We start from the raw sequence: 18,373 nt of genomic DNA on the forward strand, positions 1-18,373 counted from the left end.
TACACTGACACACCCACATCCCCATACAGAACAAAGTCTGAAATTAGAATGGTTCAAACAACTTGATGCAAACTTTTCAATGTTCACCTTGCATCAGTTCCAATTTCACAGTAACGCACATGAAGTTGATCACTACAGGCTGTTACTCGTCAGCTCTTTGGAGATAGGCATGGGGTGCCCAATGTCCTCCCATCACCATGCCATTTTGCCAGAGGCAGACGGGCAGCGGCTGGGGGCTATTTAAGTGACAAACGAACGGCCAACCCACCTCATTGAGCATATTTCCAGAGCTTGTGGGGCATTCTGCCCCATGGGGAGACGGTCACGTCAACTTTGGCAACATCCCACTGGGTTCCAAGGGGAGCCCTCTTTTCTGGGAGCTACATGGCCCAGTGAGGGTCCCATGGGTGCACTGGCCATCCCCGTAGCAATGGTGCCGCTGCCCTCAGTAACCCATCCCCAGCTAACCGGGCCCTGCCTGGCATGGCCCCAGCATTCCAAGATCCCATTTACCTGACATGAGGGTGGACGGCCATCGATGCCTCCTCATCCTGCAGGTGCAGCCCCCGAGCAATTGCCACCACCAGCCACCCTCTGACTGGGCTGGCAATTCTTTGGGGCAAGCTGCATCCTTATGGGGAAAGGCAGGTCAGGTGACAGCCACCTGATTGGCTACCTCCTGCAAAATGTGGCTCTCCAAAGCAGGGCTGACTCGCCCCTCCCTCATTTCAGCGTCAGGACCCCGACCTGAAAATTCTGACCCGTGTTCCAAATTTGATTATTTAAAAAATATTTTTATTAGGGTTTTCACATTCCATAAAATATTTTGCACAAGACAAAATCGAAACATGTATCTACAAGAATTTCCAGAACTATCATTCAGAAAAAAAATTGCAAACAAAAAAACAGAGAGGAAAAAAGAGAAACAAAAAAAGGAAAACAAGATGTTATTGAGCACTTTCTAGGCCAGACGGTTAACCAAGATGTGACCACCCGACCGTGTGGGGGGGCCAGAAATGGGCTGTGCTCCCCTGGGATGGGGCTTTTGTGTAGCTGCGGGGAAGGACCCTGTTTTGAGAGCCCACCCCGGTGATCAGCCGTTGCTGCTGTGCGGCCTGCACCCCCAGTTACCTCCTGGTATTTAGCCACGCTGGAGGTGGGGGTGCGTGCCGTCACAGTGTGCTCTTTCTCTCGCTGCCCTTTCGTCCCTTGTGGTTCTCTTCTCCTTTACCTGTCCTGTCTTTCCCTTTGGTGCTTACATTCCCCCCACTCCCCCCCCCCCCCCCCACCGCTTATTCTCCGCCTTCGCCCTCCTCCCTATCTTCTCCCTCCCCTCCCTTTTGCCCTACCTTGTCCTAACTCCCTCCCCCACCCACTGCTCCTCCCTCCCTGCTCTATTGGATGCTGGTAATGAACAAGTTGCAACAGGTTGGTGCACAGCCTCCACGTTTTGTGGAAACCTTCCTCCGATGGCGTACTTCATTTACTTGAGCCAGAGAAATTCTTTAGCCGGAGAAATTCCGCCAAGTAGGACAGCCAGTCTGCGGCCTTGGGGGATGCTGCTGATCGCCAGCCGAGCAGGAGCTTCCGGCATGAAAAGCTCTGGCTGTTCTGATACCCTGAAGATCTCCACTCGTGAGCACGGCTCCACCCTCACTCCATGAAGGTCAATGAACTGGGAGCAAGTGGGTCAGAATGCAGGAGAGGTCCTTTATAGGGACATCTCTCCCCCCCCCCCCTGCAGTAACTCATCAAGGTTCCTTAGACAGCACCTTCCAAACCCACGACCACTGCCATCTAGAAGGACAAGAGCAGGAGATATCTTGGAACCTCACCACCTGAAGGTTGCCCTCCAACCACTCATCACCCCGGCTTGGAAGTATATCGCCGTTCTTTCACTGCCGCAGGGTCAAAATCCTGGAACTTCCTCCCTAACAACACATTGGGTGTTCCTACACCTCAAGGACTGCAGCGGTTCAAGAAGGTAACTCACCACCACCTTCTGAAGGGCAACTAGGGATGGACAATAAATAGTGGCCTAACCAGCGATACCCACATCTTGTAAATGAATAAAATGCAAACTCGACGGCCACTCCTATCCGTTCCTCGCGGCTGCCTCCTTTCCAGTAAGAGGCAGGCTTTGACTCCATGCTCATAAAAGGCCCCCTCCCCCCGTATGTGGTGGAGCTGGTTCACACTTTCCCAGTGGGGAGCAGATCAAAGTCCATTTGTAGCTTGTTCCTCTCCACCAGTAGTTCCACCACGGTTGGAGTCATGGAGTATCACTGATTCACTTCCAGTATGGAGTCAATCAGTTGTTGCCTGGCCACCTTCTCCTTCTTATCATTGAGTGCCCTGTACACAATAATTTCCCCCCTTATCACCGCCTCCCAGAATGTGGAGGGTGAGACCTCCCCATTGTGGTTGCACGTTACATATCCATCGATAGCTTGTGATACCCTCTTACAGAAAGCCTTATCGGCGAGGAGGGCCCTGCCCAGCCTCCATGTGGGACACTGAGCCTGGCCCATCACCAACCTCACATCCACGTAGTGTGGAGTATGATCGGAGATTCTGATTGCGGAGTACTCAGCACCCACTATCCCTATAAGCACCGATTTCTCCACTATTACGAAGAAGTCGATCCTAGTGTAGACCCTGTGGACTTGGGAGGAGAACTGCTTCTCCCTTGGGTGTGCGAACCTCCATGGGTCCATTGCCCCCATCTGCTCCATAAAGGCGTTTAGGTCTCTCGCCATGGCAGATGGTTTCCCTGATTTGGGGCTGGATCTGTCCGTCTATGAGTCCTGTGTGCAGTGAAAGGTCCGTCGCCCCCTTCCCCCCCCCCCCCCTTACCCCTCCATAACAAGTCAGTGGGAGTCTATGTCGGGGGTTTCTGCCATCGTTTTCCATATGAATTCCCTGTCGTCCCAGCTGTGAGTATACACATTAACAAGCACTACTGGTTCTCCTTCCAGGACAAGGCTAACCATGACATACCGTCCGCTTGGATCTGTAACCACCTTTGTCGCCGTGAACGCTGTCCTCTTATTGAGCAGTATGGCCACCTCCCTAGCCCTCGTTCCATAACACGATTGATAAGTCTGTTGTCCCACCCAACTCTTCCTTACCCTTAGTCAGTCCTTCTCCCTCAGGTGGGTTTCCTGGAGCAAGATTACGTCGGCCCTCGGGCTTTTCAGATGGCTGAAGACTCTAGAACTATTCACTAAGCCATTAAGTCCCCTGGTGGTCCAGGTGACTATCCTGATGAGTGGGAATGGGTCCCCCCTCCCCCCCTCCTGCAGGGTCAACCATACCTACCTTGCAGATGCGCCCCTGCACTCCAGGGTCTCCCTTTGTTTGGGGGCCATCCATGATGGCCCTTCTTGGTGCCCTTGTTCCTGCTGGCACCATGTGCGACCTGTCATAACCAGCGTTCTGCCCCCCCCCTCTCTTCCACCCTCGCTTCTAGCCCCCAATTACCCTGCAAGCCTGTCAACCCCTCTTGTTCCTTGTTCCTCCCCCCCCCCCATCTTCTCCCCCTTTTTCCCCTTGCCTAGGGTTTTATTCCCCGCCTTTCTACCAGGCACTCCTCCCCATCGGGACCTGTGTCACGACCCCTCCCCTTTCCTCATACTTCCCTGTGCCAGCCTGGTGTTCCCCAGCCCCCCTGGGCCCACCCCGGGATGGATCTTTGCCTTCCCCTGCCCATTGTGTTACTTCACCTCCATCCCATTTCTGTGCATTCCTGGGACTTACAACAGATTGAAAGTGAGGTTGCTTTCTCTCCAATTAAAGTTATCTTCGTTGCTGTTGCTGCTTTCTTAGTCCGTGTCTCTGATAAATTTGTCCGCTTCAACTGGTGCGGTAAAATGATGTTCCTTGCCCTGAGAGGTTACCCAGACCTTGGCCAGGTACAGCATCCCAAACTGTACCATGCTCTTGTACAAGGCCACCTTGGCTGTGTTGAATTTGGTCTGGCGTGTGGCCAGGTCTACCCCAATGTCCTGGTACAAACGGAGCAAGAGTCCCTTCCATTTACAAGACCGTGTGAGTCTTGCCCAGTTCAGGATCCACTATCCTGGAACCAATGCAGCTTGGAAATTATGGCCTGTGGCTGCTCTCCCGTTTTTGACCTTGGCCGGAGTGACCTGTGGGCCCAATCTACCTCAGGGTGTTTGGGGAAGTTTTCCCCCCTGACCAATTTGCCCAGCATCCGTGGGGTTCCTGCCCTCAATATCCTCTGGCATGCCCACAATGCGGAGGTTCTGGCGGCGACACCGGTTCTCCTGATCCTCTACCTCCCTCTTATGCGTTTCTTGGGTCGTCACTGACCTTGCCACCTCCGTCTCCAGTCAGGCCATCCGAGCATCTTGTTCGGTTGCTGCTTTATTGAGCTTCTTTATCGACGCTTCCTGTGCCTCCAATCGCTGCTCCGTCTTTTCCACCGCCTCCTCAGGGCATCCGTGACCTTCGCCATCAACTCTAACTTAATTGTGTCCCTGTGTTTGAGGAGCTCCTGAGTTAGGAGCTCCATTCACTGGTTTATTGGCGGGTAGTCCGGACGTGTGTGTCAGAGATCCGGCCTGATCGGCTGCGATTGGTTCCATTTTGCTCCCGGTCTTCCCCGCTTCGAATTTCCTCTCCAGACTTTCACTAATTCAGCCGTCCCTTGGGTTCTTTGAGTTGTTTGCGGGCATCTCTCCATGTCTGGGATGACCTTGGTGGAGGATGGAGGGGAGGCCGGGATTTTGCTGGCTTAGTGGCCCATTTTCGGGCTCAAAATGCCTATTTCCAGGTTTTCAGGAGGAGAGCCACCTTTCCTGTAACTCCCCGCCACCGGAACCCCTATATTTGATTCTGTTGTCTTCAAACCATTTTCATCGACTCGGCCTATCATGTCCAGGATGGTCAACAAATATCTGACTACATCCTCTCATTTTCCAGTGCTTAGCCCATAGTCTGCAAGGTTAAGGCAGCACCAGTGACTATCTAAATACTTCTTAAATGCGACGAGAGTTTCTCACTCAGGCAGTGGGGTGCAGACTCCCATCACCATCTGGGTGAAAAGGTTTCTCCTCAACTCCCCTCTTTGCCTTCTACCACTCACTTTAAATCTATACTCTGTGGTTATTGACTCCCCTACTAGTTGAAAAAGTGCCTTTCTGTCCACCATATCTTATACATCTTGATCAGGTCCCCTCTCAACATTTGCTGCTCCAAGGAAAACAACTCCAGCGATTCAAATATCCTCGGAGCTCAGACCCTCTAGTCCAGGCAGCATTTGAATGAATCTTCTCTGCACCCTCTCCAGTGCAATCACATCCTTCCCATAATGTGGTGACCAGATCTGCACGCAGTACTCACGGTAGCATGGTGGTTAGCATCAATGCTTCACAGCTCCAGGGTCCCAGGTTCGATTCCCGGCTGGGTCACTGTCTGTGTGGAGTCTGCACGTCCTCCCCGTGTGTGCGTGGGTTTCCTCCGGGTGCTCCGGTTTCCTCCCACAGTCCAAAGATGTGCGGGTTAGGTGGATTGGCCATGCTAAATTGCCCGTAGTGTAAGGTTAATGGGGGGATTGTTGGGATACGGGTTACGTGGGTTTAAGTAGGGTGATCATTGTTCGGCACAACATCGAGGGCCGAAGGGCCTGTTCTGTGCTGTACTGTTCTATGTTCTATGTTCTACTCCAGTTATGGCCTAACCAGTGTTTTATACAGTTCCAGCATGACTTCCCTGCTCTTGTATTCTGTGCCTAATAAAGGCAACTATCCCATCTGCCTTCTTGCCCACTTGATCTACCTGCCCGCTACCTTCAGAGAGCTGCCCTGTGGATTTTACAGTGATGTTGAATAAATAATATCCCATTGTTGTATACCCAGCAGTTTCAAAAGTGTATCTGTGCCAAAGGTCAAACTAATTACTTTACAATGTGGATAGAGAAAACAAAGGCTGATCAAATTAATCTTTCCTGAGCAGGCACTTTAGTCACAAATATACTTTTGTTGGCTGACAGCTGAAATGGAAAATAATTGAAATCAAAACAGTCATATGAGTCAACACTTGTCAAGTTTACTCAATTGTTCCATATTCTGTGAAGCCTACTCATGGTAAAAATATAATTTTTTGCCAGTACAGAACTTGATTATTGCTGAAAAAAAAACATTTTGTTGAAACATTTTGTCTTGCACTCTTCAGAACAATCACAGGAATACCGAGGTCAGGGGAAACAACAACTTTACATTCTATAAGAAGAGAGTGCTGATTGGTTGGCAAGTGGACTCTAATTGGTAAAGCTGTAGCTGTGAGGAATGTACCAGTTGATGGTGGCTCACAGTTAACTGCCAAGAATTGTTTGAAGTTTAAACCAGGCAGCTTAACTCTGATTGGTCAAGCGATTGCCCTGAGGAATGAACCAGAAAAAGGCCAACGCTTATTTTGTTTAGCTGAAACAGGTGCAATGTGTGTTCCTTTTCTCTGCAAAATACAGTACTAATACACAGTTCATGTAAATGCGCCACACTGCAAGCCTGACTTCCAATCCTAAATTAGTTGTCAGTGTAATCCTTAACACACTGAAGATTATTTAGCAAACGTTGTCCAGTCGCATCGAATGTTGATCACTTTGAGATTTGCAAGTACAGGCTGATTGGGTACAGTCTGTACCTTGCCCATTGTGATGATGTGGAGATGCCGGCATTGGACAGCGTTCCTCAGATTCACCTGAGGAAGGAGTAGTGCTCTGAAAGCTAGTGATTCAGAACAAACCTGTTGGACTTGCCCATTTTGAACAGCGAAAGGGACATGCTGTTTGATATGATTCACCTTTCTTTGGGATGTATGGCCTGCATTACATTTGCACTTAAATACATATACCATGGGCCCAATTCAACAAGCGCATTGTGCCCTGCGGGATCTGGGTAAGTCGCGTAAATAGTGGGAAAGACCAAAAGCTTGTTGGGGGCTCAAACATTCCAGGTTGGGGATCGCCCCTTGGCGGGGGCGGGGGGGGGGGGGGGGGGGGGGGGGGGGGGGGTTGTGTCTGTGAGCCCTTCAAGCCATCTTTAAATATTGTGTAGACCCATTCAGGGGCAAACTGCAGCCTGTCTGTTCCACCAAACACTTTCAGAACATCGACCAAGTGCGCCTTCAATGCTGAAATTCAATTTCACTCCCTTTGACTGTGAGCAGCCTCTAGCTGCATAGTTGAAGGTGATTGGAAATGATGAATTGGCCTTGTTAGTTGTGAGAGCTCTTAACATTCCTCAACTCTCAAGTGGTTTCTCGAGGGTACACATGTCATGCCTCAGAGGATGATTAATACACAGCATCTCAAGGAGACATTGAAGCCTAAACACGGTGCCTGAGCTCCAGAAATATCAGCAAGTGTGTGGCTCGCTGGATGGCACTCAGAGAAGGCGGGAGAGTCATGGTAAGGGTGAAGGGGGCTCGGGGGATTTGAGGGTCTCGGGATGGGAGTCCTAGCTGATTGTCAGTCTCTCTCCTTCTCCAATTTCTTCCAGGTTAAAAAACGTTTGCTGGTGTGGATCCCGCAAAAGCTGCCCTCGCGTTGATGGTGGCAGCTGAGCGGGGCGGATGTTGGAGAAGGAGCCAAGCAGCGACGTCACAGGCTGGAAGCAGCACCCTATGTGCATGGGGCCGTCTCACACACTGAAGACACGACCTACCATCAGACTGAGGAGGAACCCAGATGGGTACACCAGGGACAGCCCAACGTGTACAAGACAGTTGGTCATTCAATGAGATGAGCATGTGCTGTAGGAGGCTCCATCTCAACAAAGAGACAGCGTGGCGCCTGTGCCATGTCCTTGAGGACATGGCACCCCCTGCAGGAGGAGGACACCTGGTGGCAGTGAAGATCACTACAGTCCTGCGCTTTTATGCAACTGGCTCATCCCAGGATTTAAACGGAGACTTGTGCGACATTTCTCAAGCTACAGCCTACAGGTGCATCCGGGAGGTCATGGATGCCTTGTATGCTGGGCATGCAACTCCATCACCTTCAACCTGGACCAAACCCACCAAGATGTCCCAAGCTGTAGGATTCTCCACCATGGCCGGGATGCCCCAGATCCAGGAGGCAATAGATGGCATGCATCTGAAGGTTGCCATTCAAGTGGATAGAGCTGTGAAGAAGGCCTGTGGTGTGTTAGCGCTTATTAACCAGAGGCTTGAGTTTAAGAGCCGTGGGGTTATGCTGCAACTGTACAGGACCTTGGTGAGACCATATTTGGAGTATTGTGTGCGGTTCTGGTCACCTCACTATAGGAAGGATGTAGAAGCATTGGAAAGGGTGCAAACGAGATTCACCAGGACGTTGCCTCGATTGGAGTGTAGGTCTTATGAGGAAAGGTTGAGGGAGCTAGGGCTTTTCTCATTGGAGCAAAGGAGGATGAGAGGCGACTCAGAGACTATTTCCTCGGGCGGATGTAGCTGTTACAAGGGGGCATAACTATAAGGTTTGGGGTGGGAGATATAGGAGGGATGTCCGAGGTAGGTTCTTCACTCAGAGAGTGGATAAAGTGTGGAATGGACTGCCTGCTGTGATAGTGGAGTCGGACACTTTAGGAACTTTCAAGTGGTTATTGAATAGGCACATGGAGCACACCAGAATGACAGGGAGTGGGATAGCTTGATCTTGGTTTCGGATAAAGCTCGGCACGACATCGAAGGCCGAAGGGCCTGTTCTGTGGTGTACTGTTCTATGTTCTATGTTGCCGTGTGCGCACCAGGGCATCAGGGAGTGCCCTTTACTAATAGGAAGGGGTTCCACTTCCTGAATACTCAGATTGTGTGTGACCACCGCCTCAGTATCGTGCACGTGTGTTCCCGCTACCCAGGGGGCACGCATGACAAGTATATCCGGGGCACTCGGAGATCGCGGGCGTCTTTTAGGATCCACGGATGGTGGGATCCCAATGGAATTTTTCTTTCTTGTTGGAAGATATATATTCTATGTATTTGAAATATCCCCTTAAGTGTCTGTCAGTGCTTCTCTATTGATTTATCCCTTAACCTAAATTGCCAGTTCACTTTTGCCATCTTGCTTTAAGTTTAAAATGCTAGTCTTAGACTCACTCTTCTCTCTCTCAAACTGAATGTAAAATTCAATCATATTATGATCACTGCAACCTAGCAGTGTCTTCACTATGGAGTAACAAATTAATCCTATCTTTTGCTCTTTATGTGGTCTTGTTTAGCCTGCTTCCTGGTTGGCTCCAGAACAAGCTGATCTAAGAAATTACCCCAAAAACATTGTATGAACTTATCATCTACACTACCTTTGCCCATCTGATTATTCCAGTCTATATGTAGATTAAAATTCCCTGTGATAATCAAGGTGCTTTTTTTACAGGCTCCCATTATTTAATCTTTGATACCCCATCCTACCTGATTTTACTGTGAGGGGAGTTTGTACACCATTCCCACTTCTTACATTTTTGATTCCTCATCTCCACCCAAATTGCTTCTATATCCTGGCTTCCACCCCTCGCTATTGTGCTAATGTTGTCTTTAATTTGGGCTGCACGGTAGCAGAAGTGGCGAGCACTGTGGCTTCATAGCACCAGGGTCCCATGTTCGATTCCCCGTTGGGTCACTGTCTGTGCGGAGTCTGCACATTCTCCCCGTGTCTGCGTGGGTTTCCTCCGGGTGCTCCGGTTGCCTCCCACAGTTGAAAGACGTGCAGGTTAGGTGGATTGGCCATGCTAAATTGCCTTTAGTGTCCAAAAAGATTAGGAAGGGTTATTGGGTTGCGGAGATAGGGTGGAAGTGAGGGCTTAAGTGGGTCGGTGCAGACTCGATGGGCCGAATGGCCTCCTTCTGCACTGTATGTTCTATGTCTATGAAATACCACTCCGTCTTTTCCTAACTTCCTATCCTCCTAAAAGTCACATACTCTTCAATATTTGGCCCAATTCTATGCCATGCTGCAACCATGTCTCTGTAATGGTTATTAAATCATACTTATTAATCTTTATTTGCATGGTCAGTTCATCTGTTTTGTTTCATAGAATCTATAGAAACCCTACAGTGCAGAAGGAGGCCATTCGGTCTATCAAATCTGCACCAGCCCTCTGAAGGAGCACCCTAATCAGGATCCTACCCTTTCCCTGCAACCCTGTAACCCCACTGAACCTGCAAATACTTGGACACTAAGCGGCAATTTAGTACGGCCAATCCACCTAACATTCATGTGTTTGTACCCGGAGCACCCGGAGGAAACGCATGCAGACACAGGGAGAACATGCAAATTCCACACAGACAGTCACCCAAGGCTGGAGTTGAACTCGGGACCCTGGCGCTGTGAGGCAGCAGTGCTAACTGCTGTGCCACCATGCCGCCCCTTATACGTGCATTCAGATACAGAGTCTTCAGCTTTGTCCTTTTATGATTTTTGTAACCTCTAGCCTATATATTGATTTATTCTTAGATTTGTATTACCTATCGTTTCTTGTCATGGTCTGTTTATCATTCCCCATTTCAGTACTATTTATACTGAAAGCAGAGTTTCCCAATAGTAGTCCTTATGTGTTCATAATATTTTGAGGAAAAAGAGGAAGAAGAGCGGGGTTGTCAACAAATGTAGTTGTCCAACATCAATCGAACTAAACCCACCATCACCTCCCAACTCACATATATTGACAGTAGCACACTTACTTGGAATTGGTGGAGAATTGTGGCTCCGTTGACTGCACTTCACAACATGGGCTATGGAAAGATTGTGCGACGTGTTGCTACTGACTCCAGCCATACGCTACTCTAGACATAGGACTACCAGTGGCTGCCAAGATCACCATTAGATGGGAGAGTCCAGATTGTCCCCCACCACAACAAACAGCACCTTGATAAATGTTACCTCCAGCCATATTTTTGTTGATATCATGTATTTCATTCTTTTGATCTGCATGACAGCAGCCCAACTAATGACAGCAGCGCGTGTTCAATCCCCGTACTTGCCGAGATTATTCGTGAAGGCCCTGCCTTCTCGACCTTTCCCCTCGCCTGAGATGTGGTGATCCTCAGGCAAAATCACCACCAGTCAACTCTCCGCCTCAAATGGGAGAGCAGCCAATGGGCATCTGGAACTATGGCTACTTTACCTCTCTTGTTGATCATATCTAACTGTAGCCCAAAAATGTTAGTATTTGTATTTGTAGGGTTCACATTTTTCAAACTTCTCTTAACCTGGTCACAAAATTCTTCTTTTTTTAACATTTTCTATGAAGCTTTGATCTTACCTTGGTATTGACATAATCAGCTAGTTTCTGATAATCCATTGTAGCTGGGTCAGAGAGTTCCTCGGTGTAGCTCTGCCCGGCAAGCTGGATGATGAATTCCAGCATTTGATTTGACAGTTCCTTTGTAACTTGTTCAATGTGACTGGGAGTCTGTGAGGAATCAGGAATAAATTACTAAAATGCTTAAAGACAATTCATTTTGACCTGGCCTAACTTAGCTCAACTCATTCCATATGTCAATGAATTGCTGATATTAATAACATGACAAAGGGGGCATTGTAAAGGAGGAAAATGGGATCTAAACATTTCTACAGTTGGGCAAGCCTGATGACATTCAAGACCTTCGAGGGAACTGGACAATGAAGACAGTTAATGCACTGTATTTTGTTCTCTGGAACTGGAGTTGGTCCAAGACAAGATTAAGGGAATGAAAGTTCTTCCTTTCTGGACGTCCTAGGGCATCAATGTGAAATAGCTTTGGAGCAAACTTATTCAATTCCCAGTATTGGCCGCTCAGCACAAATGTGCCTTTTAATCCGGTATTCGTACTGAGAAACAGTGTCAATGTCAATGGAAAGTAAACATTCCTTGTTCTTGCCAACATATAACAATATAGCACACGATGATTCAAATGGAATATTTAATTATTGCTTTGAACTGGTTTGATCACTGCGTTAGGAACATATGAAATAGATGCAGGAGTAGGCCAATCAACCCATTGTGCCTGCTCCACCATTCAAACAGATCATAGCTGATTGTCTACCTTTATGCCATTTTTCCTCACTAGCCCCATATGCCTTGATGTCATTAGTCTCTAGGCATCTATTGATTTCTGTCTTGAGCACGCTCAATGATTGAGCTTCGACAGCCCTCTGGAGTAGAGAATTCTAAAGATTCACCACCCTCTAAGAGAAGAAATTCCTCTTCTTCTTAGTCCTAAATGGTTTGCCCCTGATTCCGAGACCGTGTTCCCTGGTTCCAGACTCATCGGCCAAGGGAAACATCCTATCCACATCTACCCTGTCACACCCTGTAATAATTTTGCAAGTTTCAATGAGATCATCTCTCATTGCTCAAAACTCTCGCGAATACAGGCCCAATTTCTTCTCTCTCTCCTCACAAAACAATGCTGCCATTAAGGGGTTAGCCTGGTGAACCTCTGTTGCACTCACTATGTGGCAAGTGTATCCTTTCTTCGGCAAAGAGACGAGAGCTATAAACAATACACCAGGTGAACTCTCACCAAGGCTCTAAATAATTGCAGCAAGACTTCTTTACTCCTGTACTCAAAGTTCCTCACAACGAAGGCCAACGCACCATTTTCTTCTTAATTGCTTGCTGTATCTGCTGATGAGCTTCCAGTGACTCATGAACAAGTACACCCAGGTCCATTTGAACATTAACATTTCGCAATCTCTCGCCATTTAAGAAATGCTCTGCTTTTCTGTTATTCTACCAAAGTGGATAACTTCACACTTATTCACATTATTTTCCATCTGCCGTGTTCTTGCCCGTTTGTGGGCAGCACGGTGGCACAGTGGTCAGCACTGCTGCCTCTCAGCGCCAGGGACCTGGGTTCAATTCCAGTAAATGTCTGTGTGGAGTATGTACGTTCTCCCCATGTCTGCGTGAGTTTCCTCCGGGTGCTCCGGTTTCCTGCCACAGTCCAAAGATGTGTGCTTAGGTGGATTGGCCATGATAAATTGTCCCTTAGTGTCTAGGGGTTTGCAGGTTTGATTATGGGGTTACAGGGTTGGACAGGGTGGATGGGAGAGCGGACATGTGTAGAGTGTTCTTTCAAAGGTCGGTGCAGGCTCGATGGGCCAAATGGCCTCCTTTTGCATTGGCCGGATTCTATGATTCAGTTAGCCTGTCCAAATCCCCTTGAAGCCTCCTCACATCCGCCTCACAACCGCACTTAGTTTTGTGTCATCAGCAAATCTGGAAATATTTGGTCCCCACATCTAAATCAGTTGTATGGATTGTGAACAGCTGGGGACCAAGCGCCGATCTTTGTGATACCCCATTAGTAACAGCCTGCCATCCCGAGAATGATCCGTTTATTCTGCTTTATGTCTATTAATTTTGGGCAGGATTCTCCAGCCACACTCGCCCGGTGACCGGAAATTCCCGCCTGAGTTCAATGGACCTTTACATGGTCCGGGTCCCGCTTGTGGCAATTGTGTGGCGGGTGTGGCTGAAGAATCCAGCCTCTTTCTTTCAACAGTGTAAAACCCATCACATACATACATGTCTCCAGTTCTGAAAGAGAGTCATATTGGACTTGAAATGTTAACTATTGTTTCTCTTTCCACAGATGCTGCCAGACTTGTTGAATTTTTCCAGCCTTTTCTGTTTATCTTTCAAGTCTCCAGCATCTGCTGTATTTTGATTTTATTATAATAACTGAATGCCCTTGTCGACCATTCGCTCCCTGAAATTACCAGCTTAGTCTCAAAGTCATTCAAATTTCATAGGTATAAATAAGCAATATTACTCGTGGTGGTGAGGTGTTACAGTTCAAGCAGGGAGTCTGTGTTGCTGTGGCAACATGGACTTTCACATGTCTGGAGTTATGGATAACGATGATAGAGGCTTCCTTCCATCACATGACGGACCAGGAATCTCGCCCAATCTGAACACCTGCCATTGGCATGTGTTGGAAGGATTTTCAGATTGATACTCAACCTGTTTGGCTGCGTTATGAACACACCTTCCTTGACCATCAGGTTCGGGGGTGAGTCTTAAACCCGAAAGCTTCTGGTTTATAGAAAGGCATGTTATCCACTGCATCACACAACCTCCATAATAATACTTGTGATGTATGTTTTTCCACTCAACTGAAGATCAACTGGATGAAAGAACAAAGAAGAATTCTGAGGCTCATATGAAATCGTTTGCCTTGTGTGTATTATTTATTTCAGCTGACTTTTGAAAATTCTATATTTAAACAATGAATCTTACTGCTATTGGGCAGTTGATTTTCAAAGTATGTTCAGTGTCTGACAGCTTTAGAAAGCTTAACAAACGCTCACAGCTAACTTCGACCCTCCCACACTATGTTTTTTTTTAAAGGGCAATTTAGCGTGGCCAATCCAACTAGCCTGCACATCTTTGGGTTGTGGGGGCGAAACCCACGCAAACACGGGGAGAATGTGCAAACTCCACATGGACAGTGACCCAGAGCCAGGATCGAACCCGGGTCTTCAGCGGCATGAGGCAGTAATGCTAACCACTGCGCCAGCGTGCTGCCCTCCTCCCACACTATGCCAGTGACCAATTATTGCGTCCAATTCAACTCTCTCGTAATGTCAACTCTCGAACATTCTATCAATCTGCGTCATGGCTACTCGATAATTAAATAAAGATATTCAAAGGTTTTAGATAGAGAAATACAGCACAGAACAGGCCCTTCGGCCCACGATGTTGTGCCGAACCCCTGTCCCAGGTTAATCATAGAATTTTGGACACTAAGGGCAATTTAGCATGGCCAATCCACCCAACCTGCACATCTTTGAACTGTGGGAGGAAACCGGAGTACCCGGAGGAAACCCACGCAGTCACGGGGAGGATGTGCAGACTCCACACAGACAGTGACCCAAGTCGAAATCGAACTTGGGACCCTGGAGCTGTGAAGCAATTGTGCTATCCACAATGCTACCGTGCTGCCCTTAAGAAGAAGTTAATCTACAATTCATTATTCTACCCTAATCCATGTACCTATCCAATAGCCGCTTGAAGGTCCCTAACGTTTCCGACTCAACTACTTCCACAGGCAGTGCATTCCATGCCCCCACTACTCTCTGGGTAAAGAACCTACCTCTGACATCCCCCCCTATATCTTCCACCATTTATCTTAAATTTATGTCCCCTTGTAATGGTGTGTTCCACCCAGGGAAAAAGTCTCTGACTGTCTACTATATCTTTTCCCCTGATCATCTTATAAACCTCTATCAAGTCGCCCCTCATCCTTCTCTGTTCTAATGAGAAAAGGCCTAGCACCCTCAACCTTTCCTCGTATGACCTACTCTCCATTCCAGGCAACATCCTGGCAAATCTCCTTTGCACCTTTTCCAAAGCTTCCACATCCTTCCTAAAATGAGGCGACCAGAACTGCACACAGTACTCCAAATGTGGCCTGACCAAGGTTTTGTACAGCTGCATCATCACCTCACGGCTCTTAAATTCAATCCCTCTGCTAATGAACGCTAGCACACCATAGGCTTTCTTCACAGCTCTATCTACTTGAGTGGTAACTTTCAAAGATCTATGAACATATCCCCCAAGATCTCTCTGCTCATCCACATTACCAAGAACCCTACCGTTAAACCTGTATTTCGCATTCATATTTGTCCTTCCAAAATGGACAACCTCACACTTGTCGGGGTTAAACTCCATCTGCCACTTCTCAGCCCAGCTCTGCATCCTATCTATGTCTCTTTGAAGCTGACAACAGCCCTCCTCACTATCCACAACTCCACCAATCTTCGTATCATCTGCAAATTTACTGACCCACCCTTCAACTCCCTCATCCAAGTCGTTAATGAAAATCACAAGCAGCAGAGGACCCAGAACTGATCCCTGCAGTACGCCACTGATAACTGGGCTCCAGGCTGAATATTTGCCATCCACCACCACTCTCTGTCTTCTATCGGTTAGCCAGTTTGTTATCCAACTGGCCAAATTTCCCACTATCCCATGCCTCCTTACTTTCTGCACAAGCCTACAATGGGGAACCTTATCAAATGCCTTACTAAAATCCATGTACACTATATCCACTGCTTTACCTTCATCCACATGCTTGGTCACCTCCTCAAAGAAGTCAATAAGACTTGTAAGGCAAGACCTACCTCTCACAAATCCGTGCTGACTATCCCTAATCAAGCAGTGCCTTTCCAGATGCTCAGAAATCCTATCCCTCAGTACCCTTTCCATTACTTTGCCTACCACCGAAGTAAGACTAACTGGCCTGTAATTCCCAGGGTTATCCCTATTCCCTTTTTTGAACAGGGGCACGACATTCGCCACTCTCCAATCCTCTGGTACCACCCCTGTTGACAGCGAGGACGAAAAGATCATTGCCAACGGCTCTGCAATTTCATTTCTTGCTTCCCATAGAATCCTTGGATATATCCCGACAGGCCCGGGGGACTTGTCTATCCTCAAGTTTTTCAAAACGCGCAACACATCTTCCTTCCTGACAAGTATCTGCTCGAGCTTATCAGTCTGTTTCACATTGTCCTCTCAAACAATATGGCCCCTCTCATTTGTAAATACTGAAGAAAAATACTTGTTCAAGACCTCTCCTATCTCTTCAGACTCAATACACAATCTCCCGCTACTGTCCTTGATCGGACCTACCCTCGCTCTAGTCATTCTCATATTTCTCACATATGTGTAAAAGGCCTTGGGGTTTTCCTTGATCCTACCTGCCAAAGATTTTTCATGCCCTCTCTTAGCTCTCCTAATCCCTTTCTTCAGTTCCCTCCTAGCTATCTTGTATCCCTCCAGCGCTCTGTCTGAACCTTGTTTCCTCAGCCTTACATAAGTCTCCTTCTTCCTCTTAACAAGCCATTCAACCTCTCTTGTCAACCGTGGTTCCTTCACTCGACCATCTCTTCCCTGCCTGACAGGGACATACATATCAAAGACACGCAGTACCTGTTCCTTGAACAAGTTCCACATTTCACTTGTGTCCTACCCTGACAGCCTATGTTCCCAACTTCTGCACTTCAATTCTTGTCTGACAGCATTGTATTTACCCTTCCCCCAATTATAAACCTTGCCCTGTTGCATGCACCTATCCGTCTCCATAACTAAAGTGAAAGTCACAGAATTGTGGTCACTACCTCCAAAATGCTCCCCCACTAACAAATCTTTTTTGAGAAAAGATTGGCCAAACTGGATGAAAGGATGCTGATGATGCCTTTAGTACGACATATTTGAAATGTATTCACATGTTACATCAGTCACTAATATAAAGAAAAAGCTTTAAATAGTGGCTTGGAATCTTTTGCAGAGGAACTAGGCCCAAATTCAAGACGCAAATGAGCTTTCTGCTTCTGATGGCCCTTTACAGGAAAGCTTGATCCTTGGTCAGGCTCTAAGATGAATCACCTCACAGTATGGGAGGCTCCACCTCAATGATCACAGTCAGAGGCGGTGGCGTAGTAATACTGTCACTGAATTAGTAATCTAAAAACCCAGCGTACCTCTCTGGGGGACCTGGGTTCGAATCCCACCACGGCAGATGGTGAAATTTGAATTCAATAAAAAGGAAATCAGGAATAATGATGACCAAGAAACCATTGTTGATTGTCGTAAAAACCCATCTGGTTCACTAATGTTCTTTTGGGAAGAAAATCTGCCATCCTTACCTGGTCTGGCCTACATGTGACACCAGACCCACAGCAATATAGTTGACTCTGAACTGCCCCCTCAAGGGCAATTCAGGATGGGCAACAGATGCTGGAGTTCCCAGTGATGCCCACATCCCATTAAATAATGAAAGGGGGGGGGGGGGGGGGGGGGAAGAGAGGAAGAGAGGTTAATGAGAATGTGAGATAGGAGTTTTAAAAATGGGAACAGGGAAGTGACTGCATTTTTCCCAACAGAGCGGTTAATTAAAAAGGAAATGTAAGGATCAGATCCAAACAGCCCATCGTAAATCTTTTGTCAAAACTGCCTCCAAATCCAATCGTAACTTCATCCAACTCACACAATTCTCAATGCATGCCCCAAGAACAACAAAAGAGAAAATAAAGAATGTGATCTAATTTGGATAAAATCGCTTTGGAAAAGAGGATTAGCCAGGAATCCTGACTATAGAACTGAACGCAAGTTATCAGCAAAGGAAAAAAAATAACATTTGATTATTAATATTAGAAATGGAGAAAGGAGCAAAACCATATAGAATCCTGAGTTGATAAGATTGTTGTTCAATGATTACATTTTGTTAGAAAAGAATAATGGAATAAAACAACCAAATACACAGAAGGTTGAATTAAAACTATTGTTTTTGATCCTTGCCATTTACAGACTTTAAGTAGCACTGTAACACAAGAAACCAAGACAGTTTCCAGGCTTTTAGTACACTCGCTTTCTTCTCTCCA

The 18,373-nt window shown here is 47.3% G+C and overlaps 1 protein-coding gene across 1 annotated transcript in view; it reads right to left on the reverse strand.

Annotated features, from left to right (window-relative positions):
• The window catches only part of impg2a (interphotoreceptor matrix proteoglycan 2a), a 91,523-nt gene that overhangs the window by 42,653 nt on the left and 30,497 nt on the right, over window positions 1-18,373 (reverse strand). Inside the window, exon 9 of the mRNA XM_038801797.1 lies at window positions 11,262-11,411. Within this exon, the coding sequence (XP_038657725.1) occupies window positions 11,262-11,411 (150 nt within the window). The remainder of the gene's footprint in view (window positions 1-11,261; window positions 11,412-18,373) is intronic.

This window comes from Scyliorhinus canicula, chromosome 7 (genome assembly GCF_902713615.1).
Source record: "Scyliorhinus canicula chromosome 7, sScyCan1.1, whole genome shotgun sequence".
Classification (NCBI taxonomy): domain Eukaryota; kingdom Metazoa; phylum Chordata; class Chondrichthyes; order Carcharhiniformes; family Scyliorhinidae; genus Scyliorhinus; species Scyliorhinus canicula.